Here is a 15,642-nt window from a genome sequence, read left to right as displayed (position 1 = left end):
TTGAAAATATTTGAAAATGAATATCCAGATGTCATGGCACAGAGACATGTCATCGTGGAGTTGTATAAAAACCATTTATGCCCACTGAATCATCCGCGCTCCTTTTCCACATAAGGGCAGGAAATGGATAAAAGAAGAGCAGCTTGAGAACCTCTTACTCAACAAAGCATCCTCTCAGCACTCGGTCAAGCGGCCGTTTGAATATTGGATTCTCCAGTACCTGGCGCAAAGAAGTAGGCCCACCTGACGTCACTGTTAGAGGAAAGACAGCAAACAAACACTAGAGGTCCTCCACTTGGGCTTAAGTATTTGGTTTAAAAGGTTTCTTTGTGCAATTTAAAAAGTACTTTTAAAAGCTTTGGTGAAATAAATATGTTTATCTAGTTCAAAATGACAGGATAAAAATGAAACACTAAGGTCTATTCATTAAATGATCATACTTTTAACAAATCAAACACACTTTTTGAAAGCTGTGAAATCTGTTTTATGTGCGATGAGCTGTAATTGCTGGAGGTTTAAATGGAAATTGCCAGTTTGATCAATTAGATAGCAAATCACAGTGACATTGCGACAAATAGCACCATTTCAGATTCATGCCATTATGTGAAACAAAATGCAAATCATAAGGGGGTTTTGTGACATAATTAATTCATGCATAAATGGCGCATGTTTTGATCTTTTGATCTGATTTCAGATGTTTGTCCAACAAACACTGCACATATTTGCTTGTTTGGGTGTGTTCGTGTGTGTGGTACATATCAGCAAAGACATGACAGGGAAATTTACATGGTGTAAATATTCAATATATCTCGAATTTACATAATTTAGTACTATTTATATTGAGTTTTCACACATTATATTTAACAAAATGAGAGGCATTAAATTTAATAAAATACCGTCCTGTTGAATCAGTTTTGCTTGTTATCTCTGAATAGATAATGTAAAGTATGAACCACAGATGTATGTAACCCTCAAGTTGTTCTTTATTAAATCTGGCACTCAAATATTGAAGAAGTATTTCCTCCAACAGATCATTCTCTTACTGTATGTAGTCACCTTCACTAAAATGTTACTTTTTCTTTCAACAGCTACACTCAGATGTGGACAAAGGAGATGGCAAAGTGAAATATGTGCTCTCCGGTGAGGGCGCCACCTCCATCTTCACCATTGATGAGAACACAGGGGACATCCACGCCACAAAGCGCCTCGATCGGGAGGCACAGGCCTACTACACGCTCAGTGCCCAGGCTGTAGATCGACTCACCAATATACCGGTGGAGCCCAAGTCTGAATTTGTGGTCAAGGTCCAGGACATCAATGATAATGAGCCTAAGTTTCTTGATGGACCGTACCTGGCAGGAGTACCAGAGATGTCACCCTTAGGTAAGCCTCCCCATTTGTCTTAAAGATAATCCCATAACAGCTCCTTTTTCCCCTCATACATTCTCTCCCTTTTTCCCATCCTTTTTTCTCTCATGCTCTCTTTCTCTTTGACTGGCCCTCGCTCCACAATCTGCATTTGATAATTTTCCACCTCAGAGAATTTGTCTTCATCTCTCTTAGTCTTTCGGTCATTTCAGGGATCAGGAAGTTTTCAATATTAATTTGAATCCGGCGTGTTTGCTTCGTAAGACTCAAAATCTGCTAATCACACAGGGCTCAGTTCAAACTGCACCAAGTTCTTGCACATTAAATGAGGTCCAGGTTAAACCTCTTGGATTTTAACATCCTTCAGTTTTAATTATTTTCATTTATACTGTATGCTAATAAATAATACCATAGATTTCTTCCCCTTGATGTCTTTGAGCTTTTTAGATTCCTCTAGTTAGTTTTTTGAAAAACAGGATGATGTTCAAAGATTGAACTACCAGGATGCCCTTGGACAAGGCAAGCCAATTAAGAATCTATGAAGCACATTTAGCAGCTGAATGTCCTTCACAAAAATCATTCTGGGTAAAAAGTAGAACAGGGTGAAAAGTGAAAGAAGTAAAAAAAAATCAGAAGTCGGAAAGAAGAATTCAAAAAAGATAATTTCTTGGTTTTAACAGAAATAAATCAGCTGGAATTTTCAGCTCTAGATATGCAATGCACAGCATCTAAAAGCTCTGCAGAACCTTACCTAGTTAGAGCAGAGCTTTAAGCCAAATGCTTACATGTACCGTAGCTAGTTAGAGGTTAAAAAAAGATACAGCAAAGGTTGATGGAGATATCATTACATGTTCAGGTAAAATTTAGATAGAAACATGTAACCTAACAAGTGTACTAAATTAAGTTTAAACTAAATATCCTCAGGGGATCATGAATGTCCAAAAAGGCACTGATATTATTCATAGATACTTAACCTCAAAAAAGCATCCTCTCAAATCTCAACCTCCTGGTGGCACTATGTTGAAATACCAGGAGATTATCAGAGTTAATGTGATCTATCCTCAGGGGATAATGAAAGCCAGATTAGTCAGTTATTTAATTCATTGATACTTTACAACCTCAAAAAAATACTATAAAATCTCAACCTCATGTTTGCGCTTTGATAAAGAGTCAAGGGAACTTCAATGTTAATGTGATCTATCCTCAGGGGATTTTGAACATCAGAATAGGCATTGAATTGATTCATTGATACTTTACAACCTCAAATAAAACCCCTAAATCCCAGCCTTCTGGTGCCACTTTCATAAGAAGTCAGGTGATTATCAATGTCAATATGATGTATCCTCAGGGGATTATGAACGTCAGAATAGACATTTAATTTATTAATGGTTGCTTTCAACCTCAAAACACCCCTCTAAAATCTCCTCCTCCTCGCAGCACCTTATTAAGATGTCATGTGATTACCAATGGTAATACGATCTATCCTCAGGGGATAATAAACGTCTATGAAAATGACAAACCATCAATCCAAAAGTTTTTCAGATATTTATACTGACCTCAAACTGTTTAAAAGTGATGAACTACCAGCATGTCAAAAAACATCTTACAGCTGTATTTGTCTCAGCAATTACTTCAGATATTTCTTTTATCTGTCTGTTTTAAATGCGCTCCTGGAAAAATCTGTAACATCAGAGTCTGCCTTCAACCGGCTAGCTTCTGCTGCCTGGTCAAGATTCCCTCCGAGGTTTTGAACGGGTCATGCTCTAGCTCAAAATGCAAGTAAATGCAAATGAGCCACATCAACATCCTGAGGCTTTTTTTGACTAAGCAGGTGTATGAGAAAACAGCTAGAGCGAGACAGAGAGACGTCCATATTGATAAGCCATGATCTGTGTGACCTTTGTATGAAACATAGCACATGAAATCTCTATTCAAAAGATGGATTTCTTTTTTGTATTCAAGGATTTTGTTTTTCTTTGTTTTAAGTTCTAGTCCAGCATTAATGCTTTTAAAACAGGTCAACAAGAAATGGGTGGTGCTGAGCATTAAATGCAGTCAATATGTTATTTCATGGTGTTTTTATGCTAGACTCAGTGTAGTGTAATGTGAAGTCTGATGTGCCCTAATTTACATATTTATCACCTCACATATGCCAGCACAGACCTTAAGGCTCAGAAATGTTGATGAGTGACGCAAAAGTGACTCAAGCGAAGTTAAGGTCTGAAACAGGCATAAGGGCCATGGGCATGTTTTCCTCAAATTGGGCTCAGAGTTCATATTAGCTGGTACTTACAGGTTCCTCTCTGCTGAAAATGTCTCTGAAAAATGTCTGACCCAGACAAATACATTTCTATCCATCCATTAGAAAGAGCAGCACAGGCATCCTTAACTTCCTCCAGCTCGTCCTGGGGGGATCTTTAGGCGTTCCCAGGCATGCTTGGAGCTGTAGACTAATCACAAGGGAGCAATGACAGATGGGATGGAGACAGAAATGAATCTGGGTGTGAGTTGACAAAAAAAAAAAGTCATCTAGCCTTTTTATTTGATTAAAAAGTACACGCACAAACTTTGAGAAACTTTTAAACCACATTTGTATGACATTATGTGTTATTAAAATGACTCTAATTGTGAATACTTCTTTTATTTTAGACATTTGATACCAAACTACAATACATGAGAGATTGATATTTCAGGCACTCAACTCTGCAGTCTGAATAGCAATCCATTAGCGGAATGGGGGCTAGCAATCAATCCTCTCAGTGTTGAAAAGATTAGAAGTAGAAGTAGATTATTGAGTGGATTGGCAGATTTTGAAGTGTCATCATGTGGAGGTGAAATATCTTGGGAAATGAAACTCAAGGAGAACAGTGGCTGAAAAATCGAGAGTTAGCCGGTGTTACACTGAGGAAGGATGGAATGTTAACCTGTTAGCTAGCATGTTGGCCTTATACTATTTACTGTAACTGGCAGAATTAAAACTGGGGTTGGTAGTCACTGAAAACTAGCATGAATTTGAATGTAGCTTTACCTCAGGACTCCGTCTAACCCCATCTAAATCTGACTACCAACTCCAGCTTTAACATCATTGTTCTGAAATATTTCACTGGGCACTAATTTAGAATACTCCTCCCTTTGAGGAAGTCAAAAAAATGACATCTTTTGAATAAATACAAAGTCCAAAGAACAAGGAATACTTCTCCCTCCTGCATTTTTGAGAAGCTAAAATATTAGCGATGGGTCATATGATGACTAGGGGAAAAAGCAAGTTAGGACCTTTAGGTGCCGTGTCCACTGCTGCAGGTTTGGACTCTCAGAGCGGCCATGACCTTGATTTCAGAGTGCTTCTCACCAATGTTTACTGTTGCTAGGTCACGAAAGTAGTCCCACGGCACTTCCACTTCCCTAAGTACTTACCATTGGGTCTGTTTTAAAATGCTTCTGTATGATGTATGGAGGTGGGTACGAAGTTTGCACACAGCACTGGCAAAGCAGAGGCAGAGACAGGGAGACTTGCAGCTTAAATAGACCGCCAAATGAGAGGATGTTGAGATCAGCTGATAGGGAGGATGATGACGTGTCAGTATGAATAAGCGCAGCTCGAGTTGTCTGCCTGAACTAGCTTGCAGGCGGCGCTCCATTAATTGTACCTCTAAAAAACGAGTGTGACAACTTTTCTCCTCCGTATGGACCTCCGCCATTGTTGTTGACAAAGTTGAGTCCAGAAGTCCCGCTCCTTCTTGATTCTGATTAGTCGGTGATCAAGGAGTGACATTAATGATTGCAGCAGTGTTCCAAAAGATGAACTTTATTCCACTGAGAGTTTTGATCTGATTTCAGATGTTTGTCCAACAAACACTGCACATATTTGCTTGTTTGAGTGTGCTCGTGTGTGTGGTACATATCAGCAAAGACATGACAGGGAAATTTACATGGTGTAAATATTCAATATATCTTGAATTTACATAATTTAGCACTATTTATATTGAGTTTTCACACATTATATTTAACAAAATGAAGGACATTAAATTTAATAAAATACAGAGTGCTTCGACACATATCAGCTGATGCTGAGGGCATTTTGGCGCTGAGGGCCCTGAGTGCTGGAAACACTGAATCTCATTGGGTTTTAATAGAAAATAGGCACTGCCGGTGCAAAAACGGCAGCAGTGGACACCTTAAGCTTTAACAGATTTTTTTTCTCCTCACTTGGGGTGACCAGGAACCGTTTGTGAACAACACCGATTTATCAAGGTACAGTTTGTAGAAATGGGGATATTAAGCGATTGAAACCCTCCCTTGCTCACTCCTCCAATCAATGGAACTTGTTTTGCGCTGTAGGGATTCCAAAAGAATGAATGGAAAGATGCTGAAATAAACCAAATTGGTAAAAAACAGCTACAAAGGTGATTATAGTTTCCATTTTAAAGGGTTATGCCAGCTGTTACAAAGAAAGAACATTCACTTCATCAGATCAATTAACACTCCAAACAACAAGTTCATTGTGCATATGGGATTCATCTTACTTCCTCTAACACTCATGGCACCACAGAGATAGAAACTAAAACAAAGGTGTGAGCAGCTTTTTTAGAGCCTTTAAAGTCAAAATAAGAATTTCAGTCGGCTTGCAGTGATAGTGGGAGTCGTTCCAAGGAAAGCAGTGCTTTGCTTACTACACAGGCAGGGAGATCTCTGAAGGATTACACAGCCGACTGTCAACGGGGGGTGCAGAGCTCAGGCTTAAGGAACCAGAGGATTAGAGTACAAGGGCTGGGAGTCTCGTGTCCAACCCGAGATAAGACGGCAACTCGGTATATCAACCACAGAGGAGGATGCGTTCACACCACGAGCGCTGGGACGCAGGGTCACCCCCAACACTTTATTTACTCAGCTGGCTCCTGTGAAGGTCTTCATCACAAGTTGAGAAAACAAGATGAGAATAAAGAAGCGCCTCTCTTTGTAAATATCTGCTCAGAGCAATTATCAATGCAGTAAAGAACAGGGAAGGGGCCAAGCACCTCTTGTCCCCAATAATTCCTTTATAGATGTCTTTAAATCATTAATGGTCACAGCTCTGCACTGCTGATTAATGGCTTCAATTTAGAGGAAATCATGAATTTAATTAATTAAAGTAATTAGAGGCAGGGCTCGTCCATACACACAGCGACCTTATGGCCCAGGGATCTCTAAAGGCTTTTGTCTTAATCAAGACAGGGATGTCAAATAAAAGACGAGAGAGCTCGAGGACAGTTGGAGGAGTGACAATCTCGTGGCTTGGCTCTCTCCCACTGCTCAGCGAAGGGCCAAAGGAGCAGTTTGAGGGCTCATTACAAGCATAGAGAATGTAATGTCAACCCAAGGCCACAGCTCTTGAATTTACTGCTCACCAGTTCTATATCCAGCTGTCATTGTTCCTGTCTAATTCATGAGCCCAGATCAAGGATGGGATAGTCATTTAATTCTGGAAATGAAAAAGGTGTTCCAGGTTTAGGGAAAGTCCATCCAGGGTATTATTTTTTCATCACAGGTGGAGGGTTAGTTTCATGGTGTTTCTACTTTGCATTGTGGGATATAAATGTGGATTTAGTAGCTTATATATTATGTGTCTATTGCTGAGGTGTTTTACTTCATAAAAGTAAAGTATAGCTAAGAGGTTTTATAAATTCTTTGTTGCTATTAGATGGAAAAAAAACTGGAACTATCAGAATTCAAGAACTGCTGCAGCTGCCAAAAAACTCACTCTAACTGTTCATACATTGGTTGCACACAGGTTAAATTATAGGTTCTAACTTCAGAATGAGTGGATCTGTAATATAAGTAAGGGTTATGCCATAGCTTTTGAAGAGTTTAACAAACGTCTCTGGAGAGCTTCTTTGAACGAGGGAAAAGGCCCAATGATGAGACAGCAGAAGAGCTCAAGACTTCCAAGAAAAAGAAAGCTTCATTTAGTATGAAATACCAGGAGCCCTATGTAAAATATGGCTTTATTGCTGCCTTAAAAGTAGGTTTGAGTTAACTTCAACTCTACTGATGTTCTGGATTAAAGGACAGGACAAACAGGCTGAAAAACTCTTTTTATCCTAAAGCAATAAGTGCACTAAATAATGCAAATGCAGTGTTGAGACACGTTGCAATAATTTGAATGTTGAATGTTGCGTGTTTGTCTACTGTTTTTATGATTTCTATTATTTTACTCCTGCTCTGCTTTTAAGCATATTTTGCACTGATAAATGGGTTGCATTTCAATTTCGTTATACAGTGTACAATGACAATAAAAATATATTCTATTCTATGTCCTGAGATCACCACAAAAGCACTGAAAACCCAGCTTCCAATTCCACCAACCCATCTTTGTGAAGCAGGGTTCTCTGCAGTGACAGCAACCAACAGAATAGACTGAACATAAGGAACAAACTTTGGGTTTCACTGTCTCCCATCACCCTTAGATAGGTGTCGTTGCAGGGAAACAAACTCAGAGCTCCCACTGATCCTGTGTCATAGTGAGCTATGTTTATAATGCACTTTGTTTGTTTTTATGCCAAATCTATATTTTAGTCATCTATCCACCTACCGCCAACGCCCCTGTCATCGCCAATGGCACTAGTCCCTGAAAAACATGTCTCCCATTAAACCAACCCCTGTTGCAGAAAGGTTGGAGACCACTAATCTAAAAAAACCTGCAACCAATAAGACTGTTAATGTGGGCGGGGCGCCGATGGCCAAGCGGTCTACAGAGGCAATTATATTTCTTGTCGCAGCAGTCACAGCAGTCGCAGTGGTCGCAGGTTCGACCCCCGGCCTCTACCATTTGCTGCATGTCTTCCCCCACCCTCCACTCCCCTCATTTCCTGTCTCTCCAGCTGTCTTATCAAACAAAGGCAAAAATGCCCCAAAACAGAACTTCATTTGAAAAAAACTAAATACTGCTAATGTGGGAACACTCAAAGTTACATTATTATCATTCAAACCACAAAATAACAGGTTAGAGTTTAATGAACTAGAGTTAAGGATTTGGCAGACTTGTATGTTAGTGTAGGTTTTATTTCAACATACCTGTTTGAACACCTGCTCTCTTCTTTTTAGTGTTGAATAACTTGTTAAAATCACAAATTGTCTCTTTTTCATCTGTGGTATCTTAAATCAAACCTTATGGCAGCTACATTGTTTTTAATACGTTGTTCAGGTTTACCTTATGATGTTCTAAAAAAGGGAGAATTAAAAGAACAGCAGGCAGAAAGTTACTTTGTTTTAAAGTGCTGTGATTCATTCTCACTCAGCGACTGAATTGATCTCCAAGCAATAATCCCTGCTTATCTGAAACAGTGGGGAGCAGGTGTGATTGTGCATGAATATAATCAACTTAATCAACAGTGGCAGCTTTGAATACCCATGAAGGCATTGCAAAATTACTGGGCTTAAACCGAACACTTTCATACATTTGATTTAGCTTCTTTTCATGTTAAAAGTTAAAGAATTGGTTTCAGTTTCGTTCTCCAACCTGGAAATGTATTTTATAGTCCTACGAAGACTTCATTTGAAAAACAGTTCATGTTGGTACAAATGTTATTTGAGTCACATTTGGGGTCACTTCCCTCAAAACAAACAGCTCCGACAAATTTGCATTGCAAGTGTGCTCCCAGGGAACGCATATTGTTCTTGACAGTCGGGCGCAGTTTGTATATATGCAAGAGGCTGAAGACTACCTGTCTCCCATTCAGATTAAGCACGCCACATTTATTTTCATTACTGGCAGATGACAGTTGTTCAGCCAAGATGCGGGATTGATTAGGAAACCCTGTTTTGTGCACAGCTGCGGGGGATAAACACGGAAATGTAAAAAGTGAAGATCGGATCCATCACGTCAATGAAGATGGACAAACACTGAAGGGACATGGACGGGCCAAATTGAGTAGCAGATGACAGCCTCGTGGAGCAGAAAGAATCTATCCAGGGTGTTTGTCAGTTTTCCCCCCTTTTTTTGACATCCAGCTCACGTGGCCTGCATTACATTTCTTTCTGACAGTATTGTTAGAACAGGATGTTTTGTTGGACTCACAGGGCAAATAACCTGTAGAAGAAGCTAAAATAAGACCTGTAAAAGCCGCCTGAGTCCATATTGAATGTTAATTTACGGCATCGCCTGCTGTGAGAAGTGATTTTAACTATCAACCTGTAATAGAGATTTAGACGTCGCTGGAGCTCTCTTTCATACACATCATACTTTGACCTTGGTGTTTTAAACTACCTGTAATATAACCTGTCATGACTAAGAGGTGATGATATAATCTAGGTGTCCTTCTACCAGCAGCTTGGTGATAACTTCTCCAGCTTCACACAGCTTTTTTTTTATATATATACTATATTGTCCACTTCCAGGGCCAGAGCCTGTTAATTCTGCTTTACAGCCAAAATGGAGGACTCTAATGTTCAATTTCCATGATCACTTCATTCTGTAAAAGCCTGTAAAATACACCCCAATGCTAGAAAGTGAGATTTTTATTAGGATGCTTTCCTCAAAGTAAAATATCACTGACATGTAAGATAGCACTTTCTGTTTGATGCTACAAAATGAGCTGAAGTTTAGCCAGAGATGTGCTGTTCGACATAAAAGTGAATTATTCAATCATAAAACAGCTCTTCTGGAAGAGGCTCATGGAGAATGATCTTTACTTGTTTTCAAGGTTATTAAAAAAAATACATGATGTTGATGATTTAACCGCTGCCAAGTGTGCAGTAGGCGTCAGTTTTAAGACTAACACTGACATACAGTCTACCAGTAAGAAACAGCCTGATCCATGAGGGGTTGTTTGTGATCATTTAACAATTAAATGCCTTTTCCTCTCTAATATGAGATGGATATAAATTCTATGATGTGAAATTGCTTTGCCTGAATGGGAAAAAAAAATCTCCATTAAATGAGCCCAGTTGGATCAACAAGGCTCATTTATACGATAATGAATGACCTATTGAAATTGATTGGCACTGATTGTGGCTGATTATGTTTTCTCTGGGAAAATCTTCAAACACTTTTCTGCCTTACCTTCCAAGCCACGGCTGTCAGCTCAAGTCACATCAGCCCCATTCTGCAGTTTTATGTAAAGAGAAATGCATAAGGAGTTACGTCTGATGTTTTTTTTTTTCTGCCTTGGAGGAAGAGTGGGAGAGGACAATACAGACACAACAGTTGTCAGTTGTTAGCTGAGTTCACAGTCAAGTCTGAAAACACATTTTCAACGTGTTTGCCCGGGAGAAGTTTGGGGATTTGGGGACAAAACTGCAGTAAATCAAAATCAAGTTTCATATCTGGGATTCTATTGGCACACTGCATAAACTCATTTTTCCCTGAGGCTTAAAACCGACCTGACACTAATTTATTTCACTGACTTAAGGCTGATTTATGCTACTGCGTCTCCCCTACGCAGCAGGGGCTGACGCGGACATGAGCCCCACATACTTGTGCGTCGGTGTGTCCGTGTCGCGCAGCAATTCTCCGCCGAAACGCCTGAGGGCAGTGCGGTCTCTCTGATAGCCGGCCGCCTGCTTCCGGTCCCGCTACGATCTCTGTTTACTTTTCCACAGAGTTTCAGAGCGTGTTATGTTAATCTACAGCTGATACATGTTGCTGTTTATCATACAGACATGATTACATGAAGAATAGAGAGGAGGAGATGAAATACACGGCCGATGTGCTGCCGATGTCCGGGATCCCGGAAGTGTTGTAAATGCGGGAAAGACAAAGCCGCCGAGCGGACCAATCACAGGGCTTGCGGTCCGCGTCGGCTCTACGGGGAGTTACATTTTGGAGGAGGTGCACGTCAGCTACGTGCGTAGGCCTCGGCGTAGGTACGGGAGCTATGCGGACCCCCGGCGTAGGGTACGCCGTTGATTCAACGCAGAAGTATAAATCAGCCTTTACTGTCTAAACTTAAAAAAAACATGGACACTGTAGTGAGATCCCTTCCCATCAAATCAAACTGTAGCTACTGCCTTTATATCTTGATAAAGTGGCAGCCAGTGAATGTTGAAAGGTAAGCTAGCATTACTGTTAAGTTCAAGCTAACACATTATTCTTGATTTGCTAATTTGACCCAATTTAATGATTGAGACATTTTATATTTTAAAGCTGGGGTTGGTAGTCATGGAAAACTAGCATGAATTTGAATGTAGCATTTCCTCAGGACTCCGTCTAACCCCTCCCCTTGGAGCTCCTCCAAAACGACGCCCCCGCTCACATGCACGAGCGCTGCTGATTCGCAACCATATGATCGTGACTGATTCAAAACCGGTCCTCAGCACGTCATCTGTGTTTTGCACTACGTCAACTCATGTCTCACTCAGCGGTAAGAAAACACCAAAACATTATCATAGCGAAAGTTAAAAACACAAACAAACATGGTTGCTGTTAGTACTCACAACTGTCATGCTAGCATTATCCAGTTGAACTGGTGACACGATATCAGGAGAAAAGCTATAGTACATATATAACATCTAAATTTTCTGTAGGACTTACTAAATGTCATTAATTTTTTTGCTTGTCAGAGCACCCATGGTAAGAGCTTTGTAGACTCTGATCCAGACTACAGTCCTGAGCAAAGCACCTCATTGGGTCAGAGGGGACAGGCCTGAGGTAGAGCGAGAGGGGCAGTTAATAGAGGCAGGGGATGGAGAGTGCACGCTGGGGAAATGTACGCGCAGGAGGCGGGCGAACAGCAGGACAGGATTTGATTGGTTTTGTATTTTGGTTCCCAAAGGCAGGGATTGGTTGGTGTTTTCCCAGGTTTTTACTCTGGCTGTTTAGCGGCTTTTTTTCGCTGTTTTTTAAAAACACATCATGTATTGATTGCCATCGGGACATAAAGATAATTTAAACCAGTATATCAAAAAGTGTATCTAAATCTGACTGCCAACCCCAGCTTTAAGCTTCTCAGTGTATTGATAAAACTCCTAACATCTCTGTTTATTGAGGATACTGGAAATGGAAAACATTCACATAAACAAAATTCCTAAAAATGACTTAGCTGTAGCCTAAATGTACACCCCCCCATTCATTTAGCATGCACAGCTATGAATGGGGAGCAGCTATGAATAATTGATAAATTCAGTTCCTAATCCTCAGCTTTGTCAAACTAAGTGAAACTAAACTTGGAAGACAAACAAAAATTTGAAGCCACTCCAGGCTCCCCCCCTCCCCATTTTGTTGTACGCAAAGCTTGCTAACTACGCTGCCTAGCTTACCTGCTTTCCCTGCTAGCTTAATAATTGACTCTCTTCACCTCATATGATTGCAAATTCCTTCACAGTCTAAAAGTTATCGACCATGTATGCTATCAATGAAACATTTTGGTTGTGTTTCATCAAAATCATTATCTTTAGCTCCCCCCATACTGTTAGCGAAACATGATGCAGAGGCTAATCTTTGTGGTTACATGTTACTTGCTGAAAAAATGCACTGTTAGCTTCCTTTAAAATATTTTGTGCACATGCTGGTACTGTGATTGTTTTTGTCAGAGAAATAGTATCAAACAGCTTTTAATTTGTAGGTCTGATGATTTAAATAGAAGTGCTAAATATCTATCCACGCCACCTGTTATGACCATAGACTGTATAAAATATGGACGTAGTATCCGTGATGTCACCCATCTGTTTCTGAAGAACTGTTTTGAGACCAATCGGCTGCGGCAGCCATATTGCTTCTGTCGAGCCAGTGTGACGTAAAGAGGCGGGCTTTGAGCCTCCTAGCCAACAGCTGCAGTGTTCCCACAGGCAGCTGTGCCTCTCATTGGAAGACTGGTAATCTCAATATCTTCGAAATTGCCGAATTAGAAAAAAATTCACCCCCCCTCACAGTGAGAGGACATCGAGAAATTAGCTATTCAGACTACACTCATCTTTTGTACCAGGCTGTAAACATGTTTATTAATGCTGCAAAGATCGTCTTTTCCCCCCTTCATGTGTATGTGACTTCCGGTACTTCCGGAGCCAGCCTCAAGCGGATCCTCGATGAACTGCAGCTTTTAACACTTCCGCATTGACTCATATTTTTAGACCGGAGGTTGCCACTTGGTCATGACTCATGTTTTAGTGTGTGACAAACCAATTTGATTTCTACGACCTGAGTCCAGGATAGAAATAGTAATTTTGCTACTTTCAAATTTTGAGCTGTAGAGAAATGAACTGACCAATGAGAGGAGAGAAGTGCTGTAGCTGTCTGTGATTGGTCTATTGATTAGATTTTTTGGCTGACACATTGTTGCCATGCAGATGCAGGGATCAGAAATTACAGTTAATAGACATCAAAGGCTTTTAACATGATATATTAAATATATGAATACACTAATTTGTCAAATGCTTATTTAGGTATCTGTTTATTTTTTCTCCCTTCAAATAAACTTTTAAATCTCATGAAATATGTGAATGTAGGGTTTGTCAAGTATTTCTAACAAATCTATGAATGAAAAGAAATGTGATACATACGTAATGCCTCCCTGTTAGTCAAGGTCAGTCTGAATTGAGGTGTTTTAAGTGTTTATTTTCACCTATTGAATTTGGCAGGTGTATAAAAGTAAGGGCTCATATCCCGCGCCAAATTACTACAGGAAAATGTAGGTGTTGAGACGTACGTTTTAAAGAGTAATTCACAGGTTTTATCCTTGTTCTCTCTTATATGTTACACTCTGTGGATTGCAGGCTTGGCTTGTGTTTCCAGAACAAATAAGTCGCAGTGTTTTAAGTATATTACTCTGCCTGTCACTGTGTACCAGCACCACATTTCGACAGACTATCCTTAACAAACAATTCTTTAAATGTTTGTGCAACAAAACCACTATCCTGCCTGTCCTTGTTTTCATAGCAACATTTCCCCCTCTGTAGATCAACATCCTCAGAAGCAGTTTGTGGAACCTAAAACACTAACTTTATGAGTTGCCATCTGTGCATGTTAACAAAGATTCTAACAGAAAATAAAATAGTGTGAGTATTTTTTAAAAAGGATGTTAAAAAACAGTTTCTCAAACTGAAACTCTCTTGTGCTGCAAAAGGCTTTCATTTCACTTTTATTGAACCTAATTAGTGCACACACAAAGATACACTGTCCTCCATTGATATTGCTGGAGGACAAACTCAAAGTCTTTGACTCCTCTAAATCAAACCAAAAAAATATCAGTTGAGGTACCAGTCTGATGTGAGATACATACAAATTTATCTTTGTCCTTTTGGTGTTGAAGAGCCTCCTCAGCAGAGCACAGATTGATTTCAGAACACATTTGGCTGCTAAATTTGAATCAACAGATTGAAGTTAGCAGAAAAGATGCCACTAACTGATCTGCAGGATACAAATGGAAACAATGGCAATGAAATGATCTCTAAAGGCTGGGAGTAACACTTTAATCCTGCAGCAACATCCCTGCAAACGGTGGCAACAACTGAAAGTGTTTTTTGTTTAGCTGTGTTTGAGGCCTTGAGCTAGTACACAGCACATGTCAGATCACAAAATGCTGCTGAAGGTTTCTTTGAAAATCTGCTTTAAACTTAGGCATTTTATGTATATATGAACCTTAATGCAAAACTGAAGCAAACAGGGATCACAAAGGAAAACAAGTCTGTATTTTTAACCATGAATGAGATTATTTACTACTACTGAAATATCTCATGTACATTGCTTTCTCCTTTTTTCCCCTTCCTACTAGGATTGGTCACACGCTCTGTTGATATGACGTTGATTTCCACACTTAGCTCTGTTTGAGTTGGCTTCAGGAAGCTGTCTTGGGAACTAATGACAGCCTGTCTGCCCACAGGAACCATGGTAGTACAAGTGGCAGCCACAGATGCAGATGACCCAACATATGGGAACAGTGCCAGGGTGATCTACAGCATCATCCACGGACAGCCGTACTTCTCGGTGGAGCCTAAGACAGGTGGGTACAACATTTGTTACTGGAAAGTGGAGGTGATTTAATATACAGATAGGTCCACAGAGTGTCATTTAAAGTCCCTGGAATAATTTACTAAGCTCTACACGACAGCATGAGCAAGGACAAGCTACACAAACACAATTATCTGACACAATTGGGGTATTTTTTTGATTGAATCTGACACATTTCTGTATTTGCTTTTTGATTGTGCTCCTTTAACTACTCTGAAGTGGACACTTGGACGGTCCTTAACACTTGTGTACACCAAAAACTCAAACCAACAATAGCCTTCTTACAATATAATTAAGGCTCTTATGTTTGTAAAATTAATTCTGCAAACAAATCATAAAAATAGTCTCTCTGAAGC

General features: G+C 39.9%; 1 protein-coding gene across 1 annotated transcript in view; it reads left to right on the top strand.

Moving 5' to 3' along the window:
- cdh7a (cadherin 7a) overlaps window positions 1-15,642 on the top strand; it is a 169,601-nt gene that overhangs the window by 70,135 nt on the left and 83,824 nt on the right. The window contains exons 3-4 of the mRNA XM_034707053.1: window positions 1,089-1,383; window positions 15,159-15,278. Of these exons, the coding sequence (XP_034562944.1) occupies window positions 1,089-1,383; window positions 15,159-15,278 (415 nt within the window). The remainder of the gene's footprint in view (window positions 1-1,088; window positions 1,384-15,158; window positions 15,279-15,642) is intronic.

Source organism: Notolabrus celidotus, chromosome 17, assembly GCF_009762535.1.
Source record: "Notolabrus celidotus isolate fNotCel1 chromosome 17, fNotCel1.pri, whole genome shotgun sequence".
Lineage (NCBI taxonomy): Eukaryota > Metazoa > Chordata > Actinopteri > Labriformes > Labridae > Notolabrus > Notolabrus celidotus.
This window is presented reverse-complemented; position numbering and strand designations above follow the sequence as displayed.